Source organism: Nesoenas mayeri, assembly GCF_963082525.1.
Source record: "Nesoenas mayeri genome assembly, chromosome: 4".
Classification (NCBI taxonomy): domain Eukaryota; kingdom Metazoa; phylum Chordata; class Aves; order Columbiformes; family Columbidae; genus Nesoenas; species Nesoenas mayeri.
This window is the reverse complement of record NC_137540.1, coordinates 19186197-19208775: the sequence shown is the minus strand read 5'-3', so window position 1 is coordinate 19208775 and position 22579 is coordinate 19186197. Positions and strand designations below refer to the sequence as shown.

General features: G+C 37.8%; 2 protein-coding genes across 5 annotated transcripts in view; one reads left to right on the top strand and one right to left on the bottom strand.

Annotated features, from left to right (window-relative positions):
• The window catches only part of CLGN (calmegin), a gene marked incomplete at its 5' end in the record, with an annotated part of 23747 nt that extends 6739 nt beyond the window's left edge, over positions 1-17008 (top strand). The window contains 12 exons of the mRNA XM_080343641.1: positions 509-650; positions 1479-1560; positions 3836-4028; positions 5849-6038; positions 6675-6788; positions 7438-7594; positions 9910-10125; positions 11626-11745; positions 11924-12065; positions 13908-13985; positions 15021-15133; positions 16844-17008. Of these exons, the coding sequence (XP_080199767.1) occupies positions 509-650; positions 1479-1560; positions 3836-4028; positions 5849-6038; positions 6675-6788; positions 7438-7594; positions 9910-10125; positions 11626-11745; positions 11924-12065; positions 13908-13985; positions 15021-15133; positions 16844-16924 (1628 nt within the window). The 3' untranslated portion in view covers positions 16925-17008. The remainder of the gene's footprint in view (positions 1-508; positions 651-1478; positions 1561-3835; positions 4029-5848; positions 6039-6674; positions 6789-7437; positions 7595-9909; positions 10126-11625; positions 11746-11923; positions 12066-13907; positions 13986-15020; positions 15134-16843) is intronic.
• Positions 16900-22579, bottom strand: SCOC (short coiled-coil protein). Of its 4 annotated transcripts, XR_013922113.1 has the most exons (6): positions 22505-22579; positions 21759-21830; positions 21572-21655; positions 20856-20994; positions 18226-18338; positions 16900-17014 (listed from the first exon to the last, which is right to left on the bottom strand). XR_013922113.1 is itself a non-coding variant. In XM_080344272.1 (5 exons), the coding sequence occupies exons 2-5, from the start codon at positions 21778-21780 to the stop codon at positions 19903-19905; spliced, it is 252 nt and encodes an 83-aa protein (XP_080200398.1). In that variant the 5' UTR covers positions 21781-21830; positions 22505-22579; the 3' UTR covers positions 18594-19902. The 4 variants fall into 4 exon arrangements, 3 of the variants coding, with proteins under 3 accessions (XP_080200398.1, XP_080200399.1, XP_080200400.1); XM_080344272.1 differs by lacking the exons at positions 16900-17014; positions 18226-18338 and adding an exon at positions 18594-19909; XM_080344273.1 differs by lacking the exons at positions 16900-17014; positions 18226-18338 and having other exon boundaries at positions 18594-20994.

Sequence of the window (22579 nt, the reverse complement as noted above, 5' to 3'; positions counted from 1 at the left end):
AACTTGTCACTTCTTGTTGCTACTATTTGCACTCTTTTTCCCTAAGCTTGCTTTCTGCTTTGCTGTCTGAGCCAGAACATTGGGTTAGGTCGATCTTTGGCATGACACAATTTTGAGTTTATCATCCGGCTGTGGAGCTGGAATTCTAATGGCTTCTAATTCTTGAAAAGTGCTGGTCAAAACACTGTCACTGATTTTATAACAAGATGTGAGCAGCAAATTTGTGTACTATGGATGTGGGTGGATTTTTAGTTTTGTATTTGAGTGCTGTAGAGCAGTTAGTTTGAGGAAATGTAGGCTGGACTTATGTAATATTTTGTATCCAGGGTAAAATTATTAGTAATGAATTTGAAGATTATTCTGTAAGTTCTTGGACATCAGATGTCAAGATTTCTTCCCTACTTTGGCAACTAGTCTTAATTTGCTGTTAAATCTTAGCATTCAACAAGGTTATGATTTCTTTACTTCAGCCTACCTGTTTTTCAAAGACTCTGTGTGTGTATTTTAGGAAGATGGGAAGTAGAAGAGCTGAAAGAAAACACAGTGGCTGGAGACAGAGGATTAGTCTTAAAATCGGTGGCAAAGCATCATGCAATATCAGCTATGCTAACAAAGGCATTTGTTTTTGATAATAAACCTTTGATTGTTCAGTAAGTAATCCCTCATATTTTTTTACTTATATTTATTATTATTATTAAAATCTCTAAGTCAATAAGGTAATGTTAATCCCTGTAGAAAAATACTGACTTTCATATAGCATTGACCTGTTGTATCCAAAGCTATCCGAACTGTTAAGTATGAATGATTTAATAATCACATAAGATTGTACTACAAGTGTTAAGAAGTGATATTTAAACTCTTGAATTTTTTATTTTTTTTTTACAGAAATCTAATATTTTACAAGGTTACTGAAGGCGCTAATTAATTTTCAGTCTTACTCCTAAAGATCTAAATCATATTTAGGTTGAGTACAGTGTTTTTCCACTTACAGAATACTTCTGAGTAGATCAGTAAAAACAACTTGAATCTTGAACGCTCTATAGCAGTACTGGTGCTGCTGAGCGCCATGGCAAAATGACTACTTTTTTCTGATAATCAGACATGCTTTGTTGTACTTATAGACATCCAAGTAACTGCTATGGCTAAATTCAGTGTGTCATATGGGTAGTTTCAAAGATGGCATGAACTTCCTAGAACCCTTGCCTATTTATACTTTGCTTTGATGTTTGCATGTTGGTTGATACCACCTTGAAACTTTTCCTACTGGTGATAGCAACTGTAGCAATTGCTACCGTGGTTTTTTTTGAGTGACATCACTGTTGTATTAGTTTATGTGACAATTAAAACCTTTTGGTCATGTAGAAGTGTTTTGACAGTGGTGACCAATACACAGTCTTAAAGTATACATAATTAGAACTGTAGATTAGAAGTTTGTGTTTGTCTGATACTTTGAATATTTTTTTTAACTTTCTGCCCAGATATGAAGTGAATTTTCAAGATGGCATTGACTGTGGTGGTGCATATGTTAAACTTATCTCCAGTAGTGATGGCTTGGATCTGGTATGTCCTCTTACTTAACATTTGCTATCAGCTGTTCATTTGAGGAATGCATAATTGTCCTTGTGAAATGTCAGTAAGAAGTTAATGCTTAATGCATCCTAAATTCTTCTGCTTAAACTTTAGAGAAGCTTAAGTTTGGGCAAGATAATCATATACATATAATTGATTATATTCACACAAAACCTTTCGAGTTGTGCGTCTTTTACTGGTGGAATATTTCATAGCATTAGTCTTGTTACAATTTCCATTTATTTTAATGAAAAAGTTGCAGGTAGTCTAAAACTTAAAGTAAGCTATTAAGATCTGTATTCACACAAGAAGTCTCAAAGTATGAATTTTAGAAGGTTAAAATGAAGAGTTTGCTGTGATTAACATATTCCTCTTAGTTCTGCGCGAAAAATGTCTTATATCCAAGACAAAGCACTTTATCTGTTTAGTCTGAATTTCTACAATAACGGAAGCCACAGAATCTGAACTCATAACTTGTGAAACAATTTTTCTACGACATGACCTACAATATGGCATCTTAGAAAGGGCCACGGCATGGCTTGGATTTAGAAACTGAAAGTGATGGAGAATCTCTGTTGCTGGGAAAAGGTCTGAGTGATCAGGTGTGAATAAGTGCTTTAGTATGTTGGATCATTTTGTAGATTGTTTCTCGATAAATTGTTGTGAACTTGCCTGCCCTTTCCAAACAGGTCTGTAAAATGCTTTATTGTTATGTCATTGCAATCAGGTGTTTCTGGCTTAAAATGCTGCCTGTTCTGGCCAAGTCTCAGTCTGGCACGTGTGAACTGGTTGTTTCCACTTTGAGTATTTCTGTCACTACACCTGGGTATAGATACAAGCTGTGTAGCCTGTGATGGAGGATATTTTAGCAACTTTTCTTTTTTCCCACATTCAGAACTGGCAGTGATTTGTGGCCTAGGATCTTGTGCAATGCAAATGCTGTGTTTACAGCATTGGGATGGCTGATAATATATAACAGTTGCTGCAGCTACTTTGATAGGAGCTGGTACTTTTGCTACATAGCAGAAGTTACAGAATAGGATTACATATTTGGACAGACTTGGAATGACCAATGTGGATTCAGAATGTTGCATCGTGAGCTTGGAGGAACTTGCCTTGACTCAGCAGTACAAACATGAAGTGATAAGGATCCTTTGGAACTTGAAGCAGGCTGCTGTGGCTACTTAAAAGCCGACTACTCTAACCGCTACAGGTTTGTGGCTAACTAGTGTTGCTGAGCCAACATTCAGTAGTAGAGTAATAGAAGTTTGTGAGGCAGAGTTACAACCTGTGTAGGCTATAGAAATTGTTGGCTTTGAGAGGCATCAAGCTGTACCATTTGCTTACCAAGTTTTGGTAAGATAGAAAGGCAAGCCCATGGGCAAAAAAAAATGGGGAATAATCTGGAAATAAAAGCTTTAATGCAACTTCCAAGTGCTCTTCCTTTTTCCTAAAATTTATATTCCGGTGTGTGTTTCATACTCAAATAACCAAACTTAAAATGTGCTTCTGTAGTGCAGAAATCTACAGATGCATGGAGTGAAAATGTTTTACTTTGCATTAAAAAAAATACTATTCATTTCAAACAATACATCTATGTCAGAATGTAACTTTCAAGAAGGAAACTTCCAGAAGTCTAGTCGTCTTTTTCCTTCAAGCAATTACTTAAGAATATAAGGCAGCATGTTATTGTGTATTCCAAATATAAAAATAATATAAATAGCTGAAAAATACTGACATATCTAAACAGCTTAATGCAGCATAGTCTGAAGGAGAATGACTGTATCTGATAATAACAACAGCCACCAGCCCTGAAGTTATTACTATTTAATATGCAGCAACAAGACTGATAAAATACTGGGTAATAATATCCTGGGCTTTGTCTTGATTGAAAAATAAAATCAATATGAAGAATAGTAACTAGTTCACTTCCATCTTTTAGTGTAATGTTTATAGAAGGATATAGATATTTGGCTATTTTGATTTGTGACAGGCATTTCCACTTAATTTAACGGTAAGGACTAAATATGTTCATCTTCCTTGAAGAGGCTTAAGTGATCTCTGTGGTTCACAGAATTAGTCTGTTCCCTGAGAACAGAGGGCACCCAGCAACTCAAGAGGACTGTTCAATTCCTCTCATGATGCACCTTGCCAGTTTTCTATTACTTTTTATAAAAACTGTATTGCCACAATATGAAGGAAAAGACCCCAAATTACTTCATAAAATGTACAGTATAACACATCCTCAGCTTTTTTGCTTCTACAGGAATACTTTTTTGACAAAACACCTTATACTATTATGTTTGGACCAGATAAATGTGGAGAGGATTACAAACTACATTTTATCTTCAGACATAAGAATCCTAAAACTGGAGAATATGAAGAGAAACATGCAAAACGTCCTGATGTAGACCTAAAAAAATTCTATTTGGACAAGAAGACACATCTATATACTCTTGGTATTGTTTGATTCATATAAGTTTTAATTAGAAAAGAGAGATTAAAAATGTGTTTCTCTCCACTAAAGCTTTGTATTTGAGTCTGCTTTTTTGTTTGTAATAGTCTGTTAATTCTGGGGGATGGTTGCTTAATGGTTTGAGCTTAAATGATTTATTAAAATGATTTGGTTTAAATGATTTAATGACTGAACTTAACTGCAGGACATGTGAGTGGCTTTGTAATGCTGTTGTTCAATATTCTGTTACAGGAAATAACTTATCAGCCCTGGCCAGTATTTAGCATGAAGAATTGAATAATACTTTCAGGACTTACTGTGATAAAAATATTTTGAGCTATTAAAAAACCCACAACTGTCCAATATTCTAGGAAGGCATCAGAGTTCATAGGAACTGAGTTAAATCTGCAGTATTCCACACACCACTCTCCTGCATGTGTGAGGAGTTCTCACTAACTCCTGCATCTGCAGCAGTGTGCATAAGCAGATATGTTACTGTATGCTCTGAAGATGAATGAACTTGGGCTGGCTTTAATTCATGTGACCTTTGTGTTCTAACGAACACTTAGCAGAGATGAAAGTTTAATTTCTTAGTTATTTTTCTGCTTTTTTCTAATTTCTGAGGAAGAATAAACAGAGAAGAAAGGGCTTATCTGTGACATACTGCAAATCCAGCAAAATTGACTGTACTTTTGAACTTCCATTGAATAACAATGGAAGACCTGTTCAGCTACTGTGCCATGGGAAAGCTATTGTTTCTTAAAATAAATTACCATAGTGTACCATAGCAAGCATTCACTTTTAGATAAGTGAAACAAAACACTGTTCTTGTGGTGAAGGAATGCATGCATTCCTGTATTTGGGCTGTTCATTAGAAATTATGGTTAAAGATACTCAAACTCAGATTGCATTTATTGTCATTGTTCAAATAGATTCCATAGAGCTGTGTGAATCTAATGCATTATGTGACTGATAACATAAGATTAAAAATCACTTCGTTGTTGAAAATTTTTAGGCTGCAAGAGCTTCATTAGATATTATCAAACTGACATTAAAACACTCTTGTTTTCATCACCTGTCTTTATAAAACTGTCATAAAAGTGAAATAGTATTTATTTTAAATTATTAATCTTTATTGTGTTGAATGGGCATTTGAATATACTTGTTAAGCACTTACAAATGCTGTCACTGGTTATTAGAAATGGATCTGGATGTGACATCTTACTGAGTCTGACACTGCTCAGTTCTATGATCTGGGCTTCTGAGTTACACGTGCTAAAATACTTAAACATTTGAAGAGAATTTTCTGTATTCCCAGCCTGGCATTTGAGGGAGATGGCTGCCAGAGATTTTAAACTGAGAGAAAATATTGTTTTGATGATCCTTCAGCTGTGTTACTGATGCAGTCTTGTGTTTCTGTGCTTTACAGGTGAAACTGTAATTTGGTAGCAAATGTGCCCTTTGGGGCAAAGGTTTGTTTCTATTGTCCCCATTTTTAAGTAAATAAATAACTGTGGAGTTTTGGCCAAGTGGTAGGTTTTTGAAAAATCTCTTAGAATGTGCTTGGTTATGTTTCAGCAACTGAATTTGCTGGAGGTCTCATTTTTGGGGGCCTGATGCTGGTCATATATTCCCACAGTAGCAACTTCATTGTGTTGTGTCCAGATCCAGTACCAGAGTGGGCAGTCTGTCTTCTGCTTTGCTAGTGAAGGTCCTGTTGGCTGTTATTTGTTTAAGTCTGTGCTTATTATATCAGTTTTGGTTAAATATGTTTGTAAAATTAACGTTTCCCGCATGTCTTTAATGCAAATGTCTTCATTCTAGTGCTAAAACCAGATGATACATTTGAAATTTCAATCGACCAATCAGTTGTCAGCAGAGGAAATCTTCTTGAGGATATGGTTCCTCCAGTAAACCCTCCCAAAGAAGTAGAGGATCCTAGTGATAAGAAGCCTGATGACTGGGATGAGCGACCAAAAATACCTGATCCCAATGCTGTCAAACCAGATGACTGGTAAGGAGAACGTTTTTATCTGTACAGAATGTTTTACATGCAGGTTATTAATTGGAAATATTTGTCTGGTTTTATTTTCTTTTTTTCTTTTTTTGCTAATGAAAATTGGAATATGTTTCACTACTAAGAGCACTAAAGTTTGAAAACATAACTGAGGTGCATACAAGGACGTAATCATCTTCTAAGGAAAGAAATAAAAATTGTGCTTTTTGCTTATTTGTACCCTCCATGGTTGTGATTAAGAACTAAGATTACTACACCTAAAAGAGTAGGAAGGCGTTTTGGGTTCTTTTCACTATACAGTCTTAATTTGCATTCAATGATTTCCACTTCCTTCTGTGTGAACTACTGTCCACACAACAACTCAGGAAAAGGAGTGAAAAACTTATGGGAAGACCCGACTGACACCTGCCAGTTGATGGCAGCAATTTCTGGGCTAAGTAGTGCTTTGAAACAATGTAAGTATAATTCAAAGATTTAGAAACAGAGGATGAGCTGTCTAATTCTCATGATCAGTGTGTCTAATTCTGTTATGCCTTTGAAAATTCATCCCTTTATGCCAGTTACAGTCCTCTGAAGGGAACACTGGTTCAAAGTCAAGCTGCTGTATTTTCTAATGTAAGTCTGTAATTGAAGGGATGAAGATGAGCCTTCCAAAATAGAAGATCCTGATGCTGTTAAGCCTGAGGGATGGCTTGATGATGAACCACAGTATGTTCCAGACCCTAATGCAAAAAAACCAAAGGACTGGTAAGAACTTGATTCTGTAAGTGCAGGTTGTTAACACATCTTGTAGATGAGCTTGCCTGTTCTCTGTGGCAAATTATGAGTTGTGGATCAGAGTTCAATCCCAGTCTCATTGTGTTTAGAGATAGTAAATTGGTATATGTAAAGTATGGATAAACATTTGTTGGTTTGAGGGGCTGCTTTTAGAAAAACATGAACAGGTCAGTTGCCTGTTGTTTTCTGAGGATATGTAAATAAAACCGACATGAAGGATACCTGTAAAAGAATTTGCTACGATGATAAACTATGAAACAGTTAAGTTGATAACTTGAAATGGTCACATAATAGTCTCAAAGGGTTCTCTAACCATGTTACAGAGAAGTGTTTCGAGCTGTGGGCAGATGCAGGAAATAATTGCATTCAGTCATGCTGTGGTATTCATGAACAAGTAATCTTAAAAAAAAAAAAAAAAAAAAAAAAAAAATAGCACTCATTTAAAAAAATTCACCACCACCAAAAAAAGTATTTATGCTGTTGCGTCAAGTTCTGTGAGCTGGTCAAAATTCTGATGTTGCTACAGCAAAATGTGTGTGGACTCTAACTTCAGACTGACTGCTAGTGTTCAGACCAGGCTGATCTCAAATCAGCTGTTTGTAACTCTTTGTTTCTGTAGGGATGAAGAAATGGATGGGGAGTGGGAAGCCCCTCAGATCCCTAATCCAAAGTGTGAGACTGCACCTGGTTGTGGACAATGGGTGCGTCCCATGAAGAATAACCCAAACTATAAAGGAAAATGGAAAGCACCTATGATAGATAATCCTAACTATCAGGTAATAGCAATATTGTAGGTTGTTGTTAAAAGGTAGAGTTCAACAGGGCAGGCAAGTCAGAGTAGTGTATTTATTTAGGCTTTTATACAGTATATTTAAACTTTGGAATGAGTGTGGACGCCCTCACTAAACATTTTCAGCTTTTGAATATTGTTATTGTTGTTTTAAGTATGCTGGAGAGTAGAAGTACTTCCTATGTTAAAACACTTACTGTGTCAAAAGTTGCTTTTGCAACAGTTTGCACCGGCACCACTTATTTAATGTGCTCTGTAGAATTGTATTCTGAACTATGTCATCATTTAATGAAATACTTTTGTTGGGGTTTTAAGTGTGGGTCTTTTAAATGAACGCTTAAAAAATTGAAACCTTTTAGTAAGCAGACTGACTTACTGGTTCAATTATAGTGGAAGCATCAATTTTGGATAATTACGTTCCTCTTTTCCCCTCCAGATACAAGAGGTAATCAGTTGGATATTAAAGGGAGTTACTGTGTATTCATGATGGTTGGGGAGTACTTGAATCTGATTTCTTTGAGCTTAAGATCTAAGCACATTTGTAAACAAAACTTGGCTCTAATTTCCACAGGTGTCATAAGGCTAAATTTTTCCCTAACACCTTTGGTTACAGTAGCTGTCATTTTACATACACACACTTATAGATACACATATACGCTGGAAGGGACCACATGGATCACAGGATTATAGTCATCCTGCAGTCTTGGGCCACTGGATGATAGATTCATATCTCAGAAGATTCCATCACTAGCCATAAAATATTGAAATGTATATGCTATATTGATGAACAAAAGCTAAAACTATGTATTAAGCAATGAGAGACTAGAGGAAGAAGTAATATCAATGTCTTACTTTCCTGAAGTATTAGGAAATTTGTCACGGAGGCACCCCGAGGTTAGTTTAAGGGACAACAGGGTCCAAACCAACTTTCATTAAACCGGTGAGAAACAGGGTTTTAGCACTCCAAAAGTGACTTAAGTACAGGTTCGGATATCAGTTGAGGAAAATTATTACAGGGCAGCAACTAATACAACAGGTGGTCCACAGAGTGCATGCACATGGCTTCACCAAAACAATGCTGGAACCATCTCTGAGTCTGGGAGGAATACACACTTGCCTGAACACGGTGCGGGATTATTTTAAAGAGATACACATACTCGTAGTGAGTACGGAAAGTTAGTACACTTGCGCTTGTGCGAGGGTAAATTTATAATACACTCGCAATCCTGCGAGGATTAATTCACTTACACGTGCAAATGTGCACGGAATATTACACGTGCTTATGTGGAAGCACAGGAGGAAAATACACTCGCGATTGTGCAAGGAAATAATTTATACACGTGCTTGTATTGAGCACGGAATGTACACATGCAAATGTGCATGGAAAGTTATACGTGCTTATGTGGAAGCACGGGAGGAAAATACACCCGTGATTATGCGAGGATTAATTTTACGCGTGCTCATATTGAGCACGGAAAGTTACACATGCAAATGTGCACGGAAAGTGTAAATACACTTGCAATCTTGCAAGGAGGAATTTTACTCACAGCCGTGGCGGCAAGGCAAGCGGAGTCTCCATCTCGGGAGGGGCTCTCGGTGGCAGCGTCTCCTCGTGCTCCGAGAGACCCGCGACAATGGGCTGAGTCTCGACAAGAGTCCTGAGTCTCGACAAGAGTCCTGTTTTTAATTGGCTGATCAGATCTGACTGTAGGCATTCTAGAAGCTTCTCTGCACCTCCACACTGGCTGTGGGTGCCCATGAAGCCTCCAAACATCCTCCACACTGGCCGCAGGTGCCCAGCGGCTCACTGGTGCCTCGGCACTCCCTTCTCCTACTGGCCCTGGCCAGGGGCTCTGGGGCCAAACAAAAGAAGCTGTTAGCCTCAAGTAGCAGAGAGAGAGGGAGATGTGCCTACTCCTTCCATACTGAAGGAGGGAGGGGGAGAGAGGGGAGTTTGCATCCTACCACAAAATTTGTTTCCTAAACTTATTCTAGGAAGCTTACAAAGACTGTGCTTGGAATAGCCAGTGCTAAGAAGAATTAACATACTTCATACAGTCAGTTATTATTGTCACCCTCTATAGACAAAAAAAAAGGTATTTTAAGAGGTCTGCCCTAAGACAGAAAATTGAGACCCATCTGCCAAAATCCTGTAGGCTATTTCCAGTTCTGTTTTTACGGAGGCTAAACTCTACCTTTTATCTTTTTAAATAATGCATTGAAAATAGTGCATAAGCTCTAATTATCTAAACATTTGTTTCATAGTTGTGTGTGTTTGTTTGTTTGTTTTCTCCTCAAAAGGGAATCTGGAGCCCTCGGAAAATACCTAACCCAGACTATTTTGAAGATCCGCACCCATTTGAGATGACCACTGTCAGTGCTGTTGGTTTAGAACTCTGGTCTATGACATCCAATATCTACTTCGATAACTTCATTATCTGTTCAGAAAAAGAAGTAGCAGATCGTTGGGCAGCAGATGGCTGGGGCTTGAAGAAATTAGTAGCAAGTGCTAATGAGGTATAAACTTTACTGTGTTCTTGGTAGCCAAAAGTAGGGAGGAAGAAGTGCTGTTGAGAGAATTTTCTGTCAGTGAATGTTGACAGAATATTAATCTGTCTGCAATTAATAGCCTTGATGAGTAACTGGGATAGGGATTTATTTTTTTGGTCATAGTTTGGCTTTTTGCCTTTCCCAGATCAATTATCCTCTTCAAATTAAAACAGTACAACATTTAACTTAAACACCTAGTAAGAAATTGACTAATTATAGTTGATCAGTCTTCTGCTGTTCACAGTGATACTAGAAATTCAGTACCTGTCAGCAAATGGAAGCTGAGGTACTTACACTCAGAAGACCCCTTCAGATGTTTCTATCCCACCAGGAATGGATAAATAGTCATGTGTTTCTTCTGGTTAATAATTTTAGGCACCTGGCTGCTTTGATGTATGTTATGCAGCTCTGAAAAGAATGCACCTGTGTATATTTATGGAGCTGCATCTGTTCTGTTTCCATGTGTGCATCCACATTTGTTTGTGTACTGCACTTGGCCAGCTGCCACAGTTTTTTTTCTAGATCTCTTTCCTATGCTGCAGGATGAGCTTGTCCTGACATACGGGACTGTGAGCCCCTCTAGTGGCTGCCTTTGCTGACTACTGTTTCTTTCTAAGTCCTGTATTTTCTTTGGTTGAGTGGCAAGAGCCAGCCTGCAGTTGTGGGAAAGAAATGATGGGTTGGTGGCAAATGTGGCCAATTTCTGAAAGCCACTGTGTGTCACAGGATGAGCAAGTAGCAATGGTGTATCTGCCCACGCAATTAGGAAAGGCACTTCCTCTCACAACTTTGCCCTTTTCTGAAATGTTTGGGTTTACGTCTGGATGTGCATCTATACCTGTTTGTGCAATAGCAAAAACTATTCCTTCAGTCCCCTTACTCCACTGTGCCTCTCAAATTTCCTACCTTAGTTGCTGATGTACCTTTCCAGATGTCTTACTGGACCAGGCACTTGCCTGTGTACCTCGATGGTATAAGTCAGAACTGAGCTGGGAGGACAGTTTACTCCCTGAATAATTGGCTCTCAAGGGAGAGAACGTCGTAGTACAGATGGAACAAGACATTGCTCTGCAGGAGGCTGGCTGCTGCTCTGAGGTTCTTGGTGCTTCGGAAGCTTTCAGCTGAGTTAGCATAGCATGGGGGAAAAATAAAGTAGCTGGGAAGGGTCTGAATTGTGAGGTTGCCAAGACTCCAAATGTCACTTTCCAAAATTGAGTAGTGCCCAGGCTAGTATGTTTGGAGTACCAGGTACCTGCTATTTATTTGAACTCAACATGTTGTCACTTCACTAGTATTGAAATTCAATATTGTTTTAGTCATTAAAAAGCAAAGATAAAAAAGGGTTTTCTTTGGGCAACATAAAGCTTAAGATATTTACAGTACACTTTATAACTTACTGAAGTGTTGAGATGGATGTAAACACAAAACTTTTTTTTTTTTTCCTTTTTTTAATTGTTTTCAATAAAGCCTGGTATGTTTAGTCAACTGGTGACTGCTGCAGAAGACCACCCATGGCTCTGGGTTCTTTACATCTTGACTTTGGCTCTCCCTGTTGGTCTAGGTGTCTTGTTCTGCTGGCCAGCAAAGGTTAGAGAAATTTACTCTATTTTTATTTGGTTTTATTGTTAATACTTTATTTGAAAACTCTTAACATCTATGCAACAATATCCGTTTTAATGTGCCATTGATATTACCTAGCTTACAGTCCTGTTACGTTTAATTCTTAATTTGAGTTTAAATATAATTTGTTTTTAATTTGTTGTAGAAAACAGATGAAGATGTTGACTTCAGCAAAACTGATATATCTAAACCAATTTTAAAGGGAGATCTAAAACAAGGGAGAGAAGAGTTAGAAGATGATGAAATAGAATTAGAAGAAAAAGAAAATGAAGATATTGCTGAAGATGGTAAGATAAGCAAGATAACTTGCAGTTTGATTAAATATAAATATATGAATAAGACTAGTTCATGGATTGCATTGCCAGTAATTACAACCAATTATCTTAGAATATGCAAAACCTGCCTTACTCTGAGTTGTCATTGTCTTTTTGACAACGTCCAGCAAGTTGCATTCCATGGCTAATAGCTCTTCCATAAATACCAGCAGAAAGTAAATCTCTCCTCAGCATTTTTTCACTTGGAAGAATTTATCGTGCTTCCAACAGTCTTTTTATGTTTGCAGACAGTGATGCGTATTTTCTCCCTTCTAAATATTTCCTATATTGAACACATTTGAGCTGTTCGGATATATGTACCCAAAGTGGCTGAAGTCACATTGTTGTCTTTGAAATCTGTCCAGAATAGCTTTAAGCCTTTAACATAAGTCTCTCTGTTTACTCCTCTGTGGGACGGTTGTACCCTGGAATATTCTGTTGGTCACTGCTTTTAGTAACTCTTGCTAAAGCCTGAAACCACAGTAGACTTCAAATACTGAAGTCTGCCGCTTCCTTTGTGCTGCTTTCTAGCAGCATGTTGCTTGCCTGCAGACGCCTCTCCTGCTGCCCCTAGGGAGGAATCAATGATTCCATAGGTTGAGCTCTACTTTGACATCCAAGGATAAAACCATCTTGAGTTTACTGTACCAAGATTACTGGTACTTTTCAACTATGGCTTTGTGTTAGTGTTTCTCTGAGTCTATAGTAATGAATAGAAAGAAAAAGCATGTAACTTATAGTGCGTTATCTTGACTTCCATGAGAAAGTTCTTAGCCTCAAATCTCTGCAAGATTCTGCTTCTTATTTCACTCTTCTTTGGTAGGAACAAAGAAAGTGGCAAGTGACTGTTGTGGAAAGTTAGAAACCTAGCAGACATTCGTGTGACAGGGTTGGTTTGTTTGTTTTCTCCTTAGTACTGCTATCACTTTATATTACTGACTGAAACTCTTTGGTTTTTGTATGTCTCTGCATTTATGTTCCATGAATGTTGATGGCTTCTCCTTGTATGACTTAGAGTTTACTCAGCATCAGATGTTCCCATGCTAGTGCTTACAGAATTTAGTACACTGGCACAACGTTTGCTGCACCAAACTTAGTCCATCTGCCTTACCATTCGAGAGCCTTACCTAGACATTTAATTATTTTAGTTAGGCTACGTAACATTTTTTACATTAGCATAAATTATAGGTACAGCATTTCAGCATTGTATCCTCCTGCCTTTTCTTTTTTGTCTTCTTCTACTCAACCTGCTCTTTGCTCCTGAGTTACAGGATCTGTTTTGTCTTGATGTAGATCATAGATTGGTACTGTTGCAAGGCTGAAAAACCCGAATTCCAGTATTCTGTTAAGTCAATCAGTTAATTACAACATGTCACTTAATAAACTATATGTTAAAGTGTGTGTTTGAAAGTTAAAAATAAGGTCTAGGCAATCGCAGAGGAAAACTGTTTAGCTCCCTCAACTTCTTATAAAGAATTCCACTTGGAACAGCTGTTCATGGTGCTTCAAAAACAGATTCCATTTTAGGCCTTTACTTTTAGTAACTAAACTGAATGCAGAGTAAAACTGACATAGCCAGCATTTGTATTCCAAGGTTTTTAAGTAAATTCTAGGCTTCAGAGGAAATACACTTGCTGTCATATGACTTCTTAGTTTCTCTTTAAGAATTGTTTAGTTTCTCTGATCTTCCTGCTGCCTTTTACATTTGCAGGTTGAAATCTTCCCATTTTTTTCTGTCACTTTTTTGCCTCTTCATATCTGAAAGCATTAGAGAATTTGTCTTCTGCCTGCTTCTGCTGATTCTTTTTACTACAGAGAGAAGAGAAATGGAGGAGGCAAAAAGAAAGCTTATACAGGCTACAAACAAGATGGGAAGAGAGACTCCTTCTTCAGGTACTGGGAAAGGGAAGTAATTTGGGCCAGGACTTGAAAGTAGTCTCTCCTTTCAGATGTTTTTTTTTTTCCTTTGTCCATGTTGATGGTGGAACTTCAAGCTGGTGGATGCCAGCTTTCATCAGATACAGATCAAAGCTTCCTCTCAGGTTTCGTAGTGTAGTACTTGTAGTCATAAATATTTTCTACTAGTCGCTTTGGATCTTAGTAGTTTTTACAATTCCTTTATATTCATTATCTGCTGCTTTGTTTTCTGGAGTTGAATATAAGAGATGGTTATCCTAGAAGGGTACCTACCTGTGAACTGAAGAGCAACCTAGAATTTGCAATATTTGCTGCATGCTCTCTTTGCTGCAGTGGCACAGCCTCAGTAAGAAAGTAGAAAATGTTCCTTAGGCTATAGTTTGTCCAGGGAATTTTTTTCTCTTAATTTTTTTTTTCTTTCCAGTCACCTTGAGTTCAAAGGTCTGCCTGACACCAGGTCTTATAGAAAGCTTATTGGCTTTTGTGAATAGTTTTTTCCTAGTAGCATGAGCTGAACGTACTTTGAGCTGAGGGGAATACAGTGCTTTTCTGACTAGTTTCCGCATTGCAATAATGTGTAAAAGTGGGGTGAGCACAGGGCTGCTTATCCCTCAACCAAAACAGTATGCCACAAGAATTCCCTGCTGAAAAGGAGAGTTCCCTCAGGATGTGAGTGTCCCCTATGGTAGGTGACTGATAACTGCAATATTGTACTTTGCTACTCAAGTCAGAACTTAGTCAGATCTGGTCACTTAAAAGTCTGAAGGGAGTATGTGCTATTGTGAAAAGAAGCTAGGCTGAAGCTGTTAAAATTGGGTATTAAATCCAACAGTGATCAATTTATACTGATTCATGCGAATTCTATGCTCTATGTCACTGAGATTTTTTTATGGGTTATTGTAAAAAAGCAGTTAGTTCTAAAACTGAAATTGGCTTATTTTCCTTACTAGCATGTCTAGATATAGTGCATTTTTAATACAGTTCTGTTTACAAAATTAATTTCTGCTGCAGAAGATGAGGTTGAAGGTGGTGAAGATATTGATGATGAAGAAGAAGAAAATGATGTTGAAGATCAAAGTCAAGAAGATGGTGATAAGCCAAATAAATCTGGCTCAGAAGATGAGGTAAATTAGCTTTTTTTTCCTGTTCTATTTTCTCCTCACCATTGTCCAACCTCACACTTCTAACTCAGCCCAGTTACCCACAACAAGAATTCTAATTATGTTGAGCCATAAAACAAATCAAGAGATAGAGATGTGTTTGAGTTTGACACCTCAAACACTCTGTATAGGCTTATGAAACATCTCCTCCTGTGTCATTGTGGGTGGGAGGTGATATTTATTGTAAAATACTGGTATAATATAGAAGTGATCATGCAGGTCTCTAAACATGAAACATTTTCACAGGAGTGTAGTTTTTAACATGTTATGAAATGAATTGCAAGTCTTGAAAATTTGGATGCTGCAGTAAGTGTCAGGATCTTTTTATCATGCTACTTAATTGATACAACATGTTCTTCTAACCAAATAGCCTTTTAGTGAGTACTAGAATAACTTAAGGTTTCGGTTATCCTTTTTTTTTTTTTAATTCCAAAATAAGGTTTTAAGCAAAATGACCATATTTTGAATCCTGCATCTGCAGTTTCATTTTTTCTTGTGCAGATTAATCCAGTCACCAGATAATTGATATAATGTTTTACAGAAAATAACATTATAGAATTGAATTTGTTTGTGCTTTTCTTACTCTAGCTACTTATTATCCTTACATTTTGAAACTCTGGTATGCCTGAAACCCTTTAGATCGACCCACAGTATTTCTATGGGTCAGCTTGTGTTTATCATGCCCTAAATGTGTCCCTTCCCAGATTAGGGGAGTTCAATGTAATGTTAACTTCTTTTTATATAAAACTCCTCTACAGAACTGGACCTTGCATGAGGCTGCATTGTTTAAGCACTCAAATTCTTCATTAATTGCCTCTTATTCAGCACTTTCTCTTGTTCCTGTAAGGTTTGTTGGTTTTGGTTTTTTTAACTTGTACATTTACATAGGAAACAGTATCTGATGAACCCCATTATGAAGCATGTAACTCTCTGTGAAAGTAATAACACTATCTGGATGCGTGTGTGCCGTTGCACAGTACCGCCAGGAGGTTATGGCTTGCTCTGCTCTGGGTGTTTTGTACAAGTTTGTCATGAGTCAGCTAGTGACCTACTTGGGAGATGTCATGCACACCATGTCCTCACTGGAGTTGTACCACATTCTGTGAGCTGTTCCTTCTGAATGAGGTGCTTGCCACTGGGTGATGCAGGGAAGTGAGGAAGCAGTGCATTGCCTGAGAATGAAGTTGGAAAGGCTTTCCTCAGGTTTCTGTAAGCTAATTGCTTTTAAACTGAGAAGAACAGACATCTGATTTAAGAACAGTTTGTTCTATTTGTAGCTCTCCAAAGGTGGCATGTTATGTTTTAAATGCTTCTTGCTTAAGAAGTGAAAATTAAAATTAGCAAAAGATGCACTTTAAGGAAGTTGCTAAATTCACTAAAAAGTCACCCCCTTTAAACTCATGAGTAAATGGGTAAAATCAAATTTCTGACATCAGTTTAGATGTACTATTATCTTCCTTCTGAATATAAAAAGAAGTCTTCTACCCACCTTACTTACTGTTAGATTAATATTATGGAAAAAAGCATCCTATCATTTAAGTGTTGCACTTAGTGATAATATGATTGGGGAGAGTTGGGAGGAAGAATGAAGTAACATGCCAGTTTCAATAATTACATTACGATGGGTTTAAAATTGTAATTCCCCCCCTCCCCTTTTTTCCTTTTTTTCCCCAGATGAAAGAAGCTGATGAAAGCACAGGTTCTGGAGATGATCCACTGAAATCAGTGCGCAAAAGAAGAGTACGAAAGGACTGAGTTACTTCCAGCTAGCATTTGTACGTCTAGATAATAGTAACTTTGGGTATGCCACTTCAGTGGGCCTGACAGCATCCGAGTTCCTGAGATCTGAAAGAAAAACGTGGGGCTCATTACTACTTAACCTCCTATTTTAATTGTCTAACCTCTTTTAATCTTCCCAGACTTCCTTGAGTCCCTTTTTTAAGGAGAAATATTATCTGTGAGGAGTTAGCTGATGTTTTGAATTCAGAATGGAAGTGAAACTGCAAGTCAGCCAACTGATTTTTAAAGTGAAGATTCTTAAGAGTTGAAGATTACTAGAAATCAGTTGGAGATAAGCTTACTCTAAATATTTTTTAAAACATTATAGTATTTTTGCAGCTCTAGCACAAAATTAGCTATTTATACTTTCTAGCTAAATGAGGATGACAGTAGAGATGTAGCATCTATAGCAGTTCACATTGCTATGAGAAAAGGTGTTTTTTTTCTGTGCAGAGCAATAATTGGTTTTGTATGATGATTTAGTGCTAGCAGCAATTTTTATTGTAAATTATTTGTTTCAGTTGATCTTGTTACATGGGTGGTCACCTGTTCACTTCAGATATTGGTTACAGTAATTTATTTTTAAGAGATATTTTAAAATAGAATATTTGTAGAACAAGTGGTAATTGATGTGACTTGTTTTACTTTGGAATGCAGATATCAAATCTGCAGAAGTGATACACAGATGATTTTTTTTTTTCTTCAAACTTTTATAGTTCTCATGTTCCAACCCAGAGTGGTATAACCTCTATTTATAGAATACTTGCTAAGTGTACATTGCTTCCTATAAAAATATTTAATAACTCTTGCTTAACATGAATTTTATTAATATAGATAAGAATTTTTGATGGTTTAAGTTTTTTTTTACAGATGTAACTGAGCTTTCTCATAATGTAGTTTAAATAAACTGCATATTGTAAAAAAACAAACAAACACCTTTGTTATGTTAAAGTTCAGCTGTATATTAAAAACCAAACCAACCATGATAAACCTGCTTTAAAGGGTTTTGAAATTAACCAAGTAATGCTAATCCAGTTCCAGGATGCTTTGTTGTTAAAAACTGTCAGTCTCCCACTGCTTACACTGTAGCTTGATAAAGTCGTCTTACTGAGGACACCAAATCCTATGCTGAGAAATTTCTGTATTCATGGAAAGGTAAGTAGGACTGAGGGCTTTTCAGTTAATTACAAGTGAAGCTACTCCTCAGTTAGCTTCCAGCTTCATGAAGGTATGACGAAGTAATAATTCTAGTTTCTGACTGATGTAGAGCTCATTACCTGGGTAGGAAATGTTAGCATCTTCTAATTTGGCTTAAAGTTCTACCATGTGGAGATGTAGAAGTTTTAGCTTTGCCAACTCTGGATGCAGCCTGCCAAGCCTTTTCCTTTAGCTACAAGAGAAATATACAGAAATGTAAGACTCATGGGTGAAAATACTAAGTGAGTGGGGGACTGGAAGCTTACTGAAAACAGGTTAATTAACTCATGTTTCATCTCAATACTTGCTAATTACATCTGATCTTTCAGACACTTCAGTTATGTAGCAACAATTAAAATGACAGCAAACCCTACTACTTTGCCACCTTTTGACAACAGACAGTTATGAGAAGTTTTCAGGTTTACAAATGTTAAACCAGACTAATAGAGACAAATAAAAAGTTTTTATTTAGTGTAAAGTCAGAAATACAACATCTTGTTAATGTTCATAAGTTAAATGAAGGCCACAGTAGTGGGATGTAAAATGGTATATACATGAAACGACTACTCTACGCACCAATGGATAAAATATCACTATCCAGTCTTACAATACAAACCCCATGACTTTAAGATTACTTGATCTCAGGAAATTGCTGAAGTCTAACAAGTGCATGCTCTGTTACCACTTGATCTCCTACAGTGCAGATGGAGATGTGCAGTGACATGGCCCTAAAGCTAGGATGGCTGGCATGTAATGCAAGCTTTAGAAGTAAGTGCTTGGTGTAGTGGTTCTTTTATTATTTTTTTTTTTTTTTTAGTGCTCAAACCCTGGACTAATCATGTGATTTACTCTATCTGCTAGCAATTCTTGGATGTATTTAGAGTTCCAGATAGCAGTGAAGTGAGAGAGTAGTCCATAAAAGATTAAAAATAATTCTGGATGTTTACAGGACCCCATGACACACATGATATCAGCCATTTTTGACTTGGTGGGTGAAACTTTATCATGATCAGGTTTTTTGACTCAGAGTTTTAAAGAGCCCTCAAGACCTAACTATTAGTGCTTTGTCTGCAATCACTTGACTGCTGACATTCCAGGGAGTTCTGTGCAGTTATTCTATAATGAGGAGAAATGGGAGACCTCTCCTTTGGGAGGGGGGAACCTCACAATGTCATCTTGCAGTTGAGACACAGCAGTGCTTAGCTGCCAAGGAACTTGGGATTTGAGAGGGATTTATTCTACTATAACATCCACTCATCCATTTCCTGCAGCTGTATTTTACAGAATCATCACAGCAAGGTTTAAGGAGACCCTTGAGCTAATGATTTCTTTTTGTTAAAAGGTAAAGTACAATGGTTTCATTATGGAAGGAAAAGACCTCAGTTCTAGGTAAGATCCATAAATAAGTCTGCAATGCTGCTATATGGCAAGCTGAAACAGATCCAGCTGAGTACTGCTAAAACTTCCATCATTGTTTGTATCTTAACTTCTGTTCTTCCTTAATACTGACCATGCTGGACATGCTGCCTCTATGGGAGGTAGTCAAACCCATAATCTGGGCTGAGTTCCTTTACAAAACCTGCTAACAAACAGCCAAGCCAGTAAAAAACCTTGACACAAGGCACTGCTCAGAGCAGCACAGACTTGAGAGGCGAAAGCCACCCTTGTTCCAGTGGAGTCTTCTGCATTGGATGTTCTTGTGCAATGCTGCAAGAGGCAATTCACAGGCTCAGGCTCTGGGCAGGAAAACAGTTTCTCTAAGGCCTGAAGCAAAGACAAGTTTGGCACTTCATTCTCAGTTCCTCGCTTCAGATTGTCCACCATGAGCATGAGGAACATTGCTGACCTGTTTCTGTAAAGCTTGTTACTCGCGTTTTTACTTAAATCTTCATCACACAACTGAAAAACTTCAAGCAGATCATATACATATACATATATATATATATATGTAAATGCTGTGCCTGATTATTCTTTGAGAAAACAGGAAAGTGAAAATGGTCTGAAGTGTTCATCTGACAAACTATAAACACTCCAATACTGCATCAATTTGGTATTTCCCTGATGTAAGTTGCTTATCCTTGTTTCTCTTCCGTCACTCTCTCCCTTCCCAAAAAATCTTAGGTATTTTTCAGTACACAAGCCCTGCAAATAATGCCATACTTTTATTACTTCATAGAAATTCTTAATTGGTTTATATGTTTTTGTTCAAGGTTGCTTTGCAGAGCTATGGACAGTACTATATAGTAATAAGAATATATTTGAAGTGAAAAATGTGATTCCAACGCAAACTATTCTATGATTCTATGTAGTAAGATTTTGCACGTTTTTATCAAAGTTTCAGCACAATATTGTAACTGTATTATTTTGCTAGTCAAGAACACTACACTAAGACCTCAGAGTGGCAACAGTCATTTGCTTGAACTGACAAACTGAATTCAATCTTTAACAAGATATCATTTTTACAATAAATACGAAAGTTTAGTAAGTCTCTACACTTCATTTGCACATGGCTTAATCTTAAAAATACACAAACTTATGTCTCCTGTTCATGATAATGTTCTTAATTCTGTTTATCAACAAAGCTTATAATCTTCAGGTATCCAGTAAAGCCACAAACTAAAATATTTTAGCTCATGTAGCCTATGCTAATTAAAACAACAAAATAAAGACAGCAGCAATACAATGACATCATCTGTGAGTCAACCCTTACTTCCTTTTGCTTTTTGTGTCAGTTGTTTGGAAAACACTAGAGGCTGACATCAGATTTTCTATATATTGTCCAAGAACTTGGTTTTCTGATTTCAGTTTCAAGTTTTCTTCCTTAACAGCATCTACTCGTGCTGAGAGATCTGCGAAGGTGACATTATAAGAAAAATATTAGACACTGTTGCATACAATAATTAATATATTCTATGTGCCTACATCAAACTATTTGCATTTTTAATGCAGGAAACGTTGCCATAGGGTATTCTCTCATCGGACACTGTGCAGCTCACAAGTTTTCTCTAAAGCCCATTTTTCCTGTACTATTTCATAGTACAATATTTTTACAAACTTGTTACTAACAGTAAGTTTGTGTAAGTTATACCTTTCCTTGAATTTCTGAATTAAGCTATTGCAAACTAAACTACTTGGAAACAAAAGTTCAGTGATGAGCAGACTCAAAGATGTATGTCAACTACTGAACCTGAGGAAGTTAACCATATTGCCCCTGCAGCTTGATGTGTATTATGGGAGTCAAGCAAGCATTACATTGCATAAAGAAGGAAAAAAAAAAAGTTCCAAAATGTTGGGTTTTTTTATGTACCTTCAACTGCAAAAGTGACAGGCTTCTGGACACTTTGACTAAGGTAGAGCAAAACACTAAGGTTTGCTTTTGCTGGTTACTGTGTACTTGTAAAAATTGTGATGTCTCAAACTGCTAACCTTCAAGTGTGTGCTGCAGTTCCAAAACTTGATTAATAAGCCGTGTTTTCTCTTCTAATTCCACCTGATTCTCGGCCTCAACAGCTGCAATAAATCATATTAGCTTTAATGCAACATCTGTAACAGTTGGAAATTGTACTAACTAGCAAAAATCACAAAGAAGAAGAAAAACATTAAGAAGTTATACCATCCATGTCAGCGTTCATCATTGCAGAATGGGCCCTTTCCTCTTTTGAAGAGAGTCTTCTTGTAAGATGCTCTGCTCAAAACAATAAAAACAAAACAGAAAAACACAAAAAAATTGGGGCAACCATTAGTGTAACTGCCTTTATAAGTGGAATTTAGTTGCATTTTGATAATTGGTGTTAAAAAGCCAGCATTTAAGCTTACGGCAGATGAATACGTTTTAACATCCTTTGATTATTTTTCTTGGAGCCTTATGTGGTATGCAAATACGAGTAACTATGTTTCAGCTTACAAAACCAAACTGATCTAGATTACTCTCTAACACATTAAATAACCCAGTGTTTCAATGATGTAATTGCTTTATTCCCAGCACCGATCTTTCTGGAATTGGCTATTATACAGAAGCAGGAGCCCCCTCCTTGCCCCCTCGTTTTGCTGTGACCACGGGCAACCGTGTCACGGACAGCAGGCCCGCAGGGTTCCTTGCACCTCACAGTGCATCCCGCTCCACATCCCTGCCCTTCTCCCTAGGACATCACGGCAACGCTGGGGCACCGGACCCGCTGCCGGGAAGCGACGGCCGGGGGGTGACGGCAGCACCGCAAAGGGTTACCCCGCAAGACCCTCGAGCAGCTCTTCGGCCCTGCCCGTGCGGCCCCTTCCTGCCCAGCGGCCGGGCCCGCTCCGCGGCCTCGAGCATCCTCCCGGCAGCGGCCGAAGCCCGGCCGCCCCGCGCCGCGCCCTCACCTGCGCCCCTGGCTCCCTGCGGGCTGCGCTCCGCGCCCCGGCCCGGCCGCCGCTCTGCGCTCCCCGCCGCGCCTG

What these genes read in the sequence shown, in the direction of transcription:
- SCOC (XM_080344272.1), bottom strand. Translation starts at nt 21,780, where the DNA reads ATGATGAACGCTGACATGGATG. An exon ending in GATGAACGCTGACATGGATG is followed by an intron (nt 21,656 to 21,758) that starts GTATAACTTCTT and finishes GATTTATTGCAG; the next exon opens with CTGTTGAGGCCGAGAATCAG. An exon ending in ACTGCAGCACACACTTGAAG is followed by an intron (nt 20,995 to 21,571) that starts GTTAGCAGTTTG and finishes TCACCTTCGCAG; the next exon opens with ATCTCTCAGCACGAGTAGAT.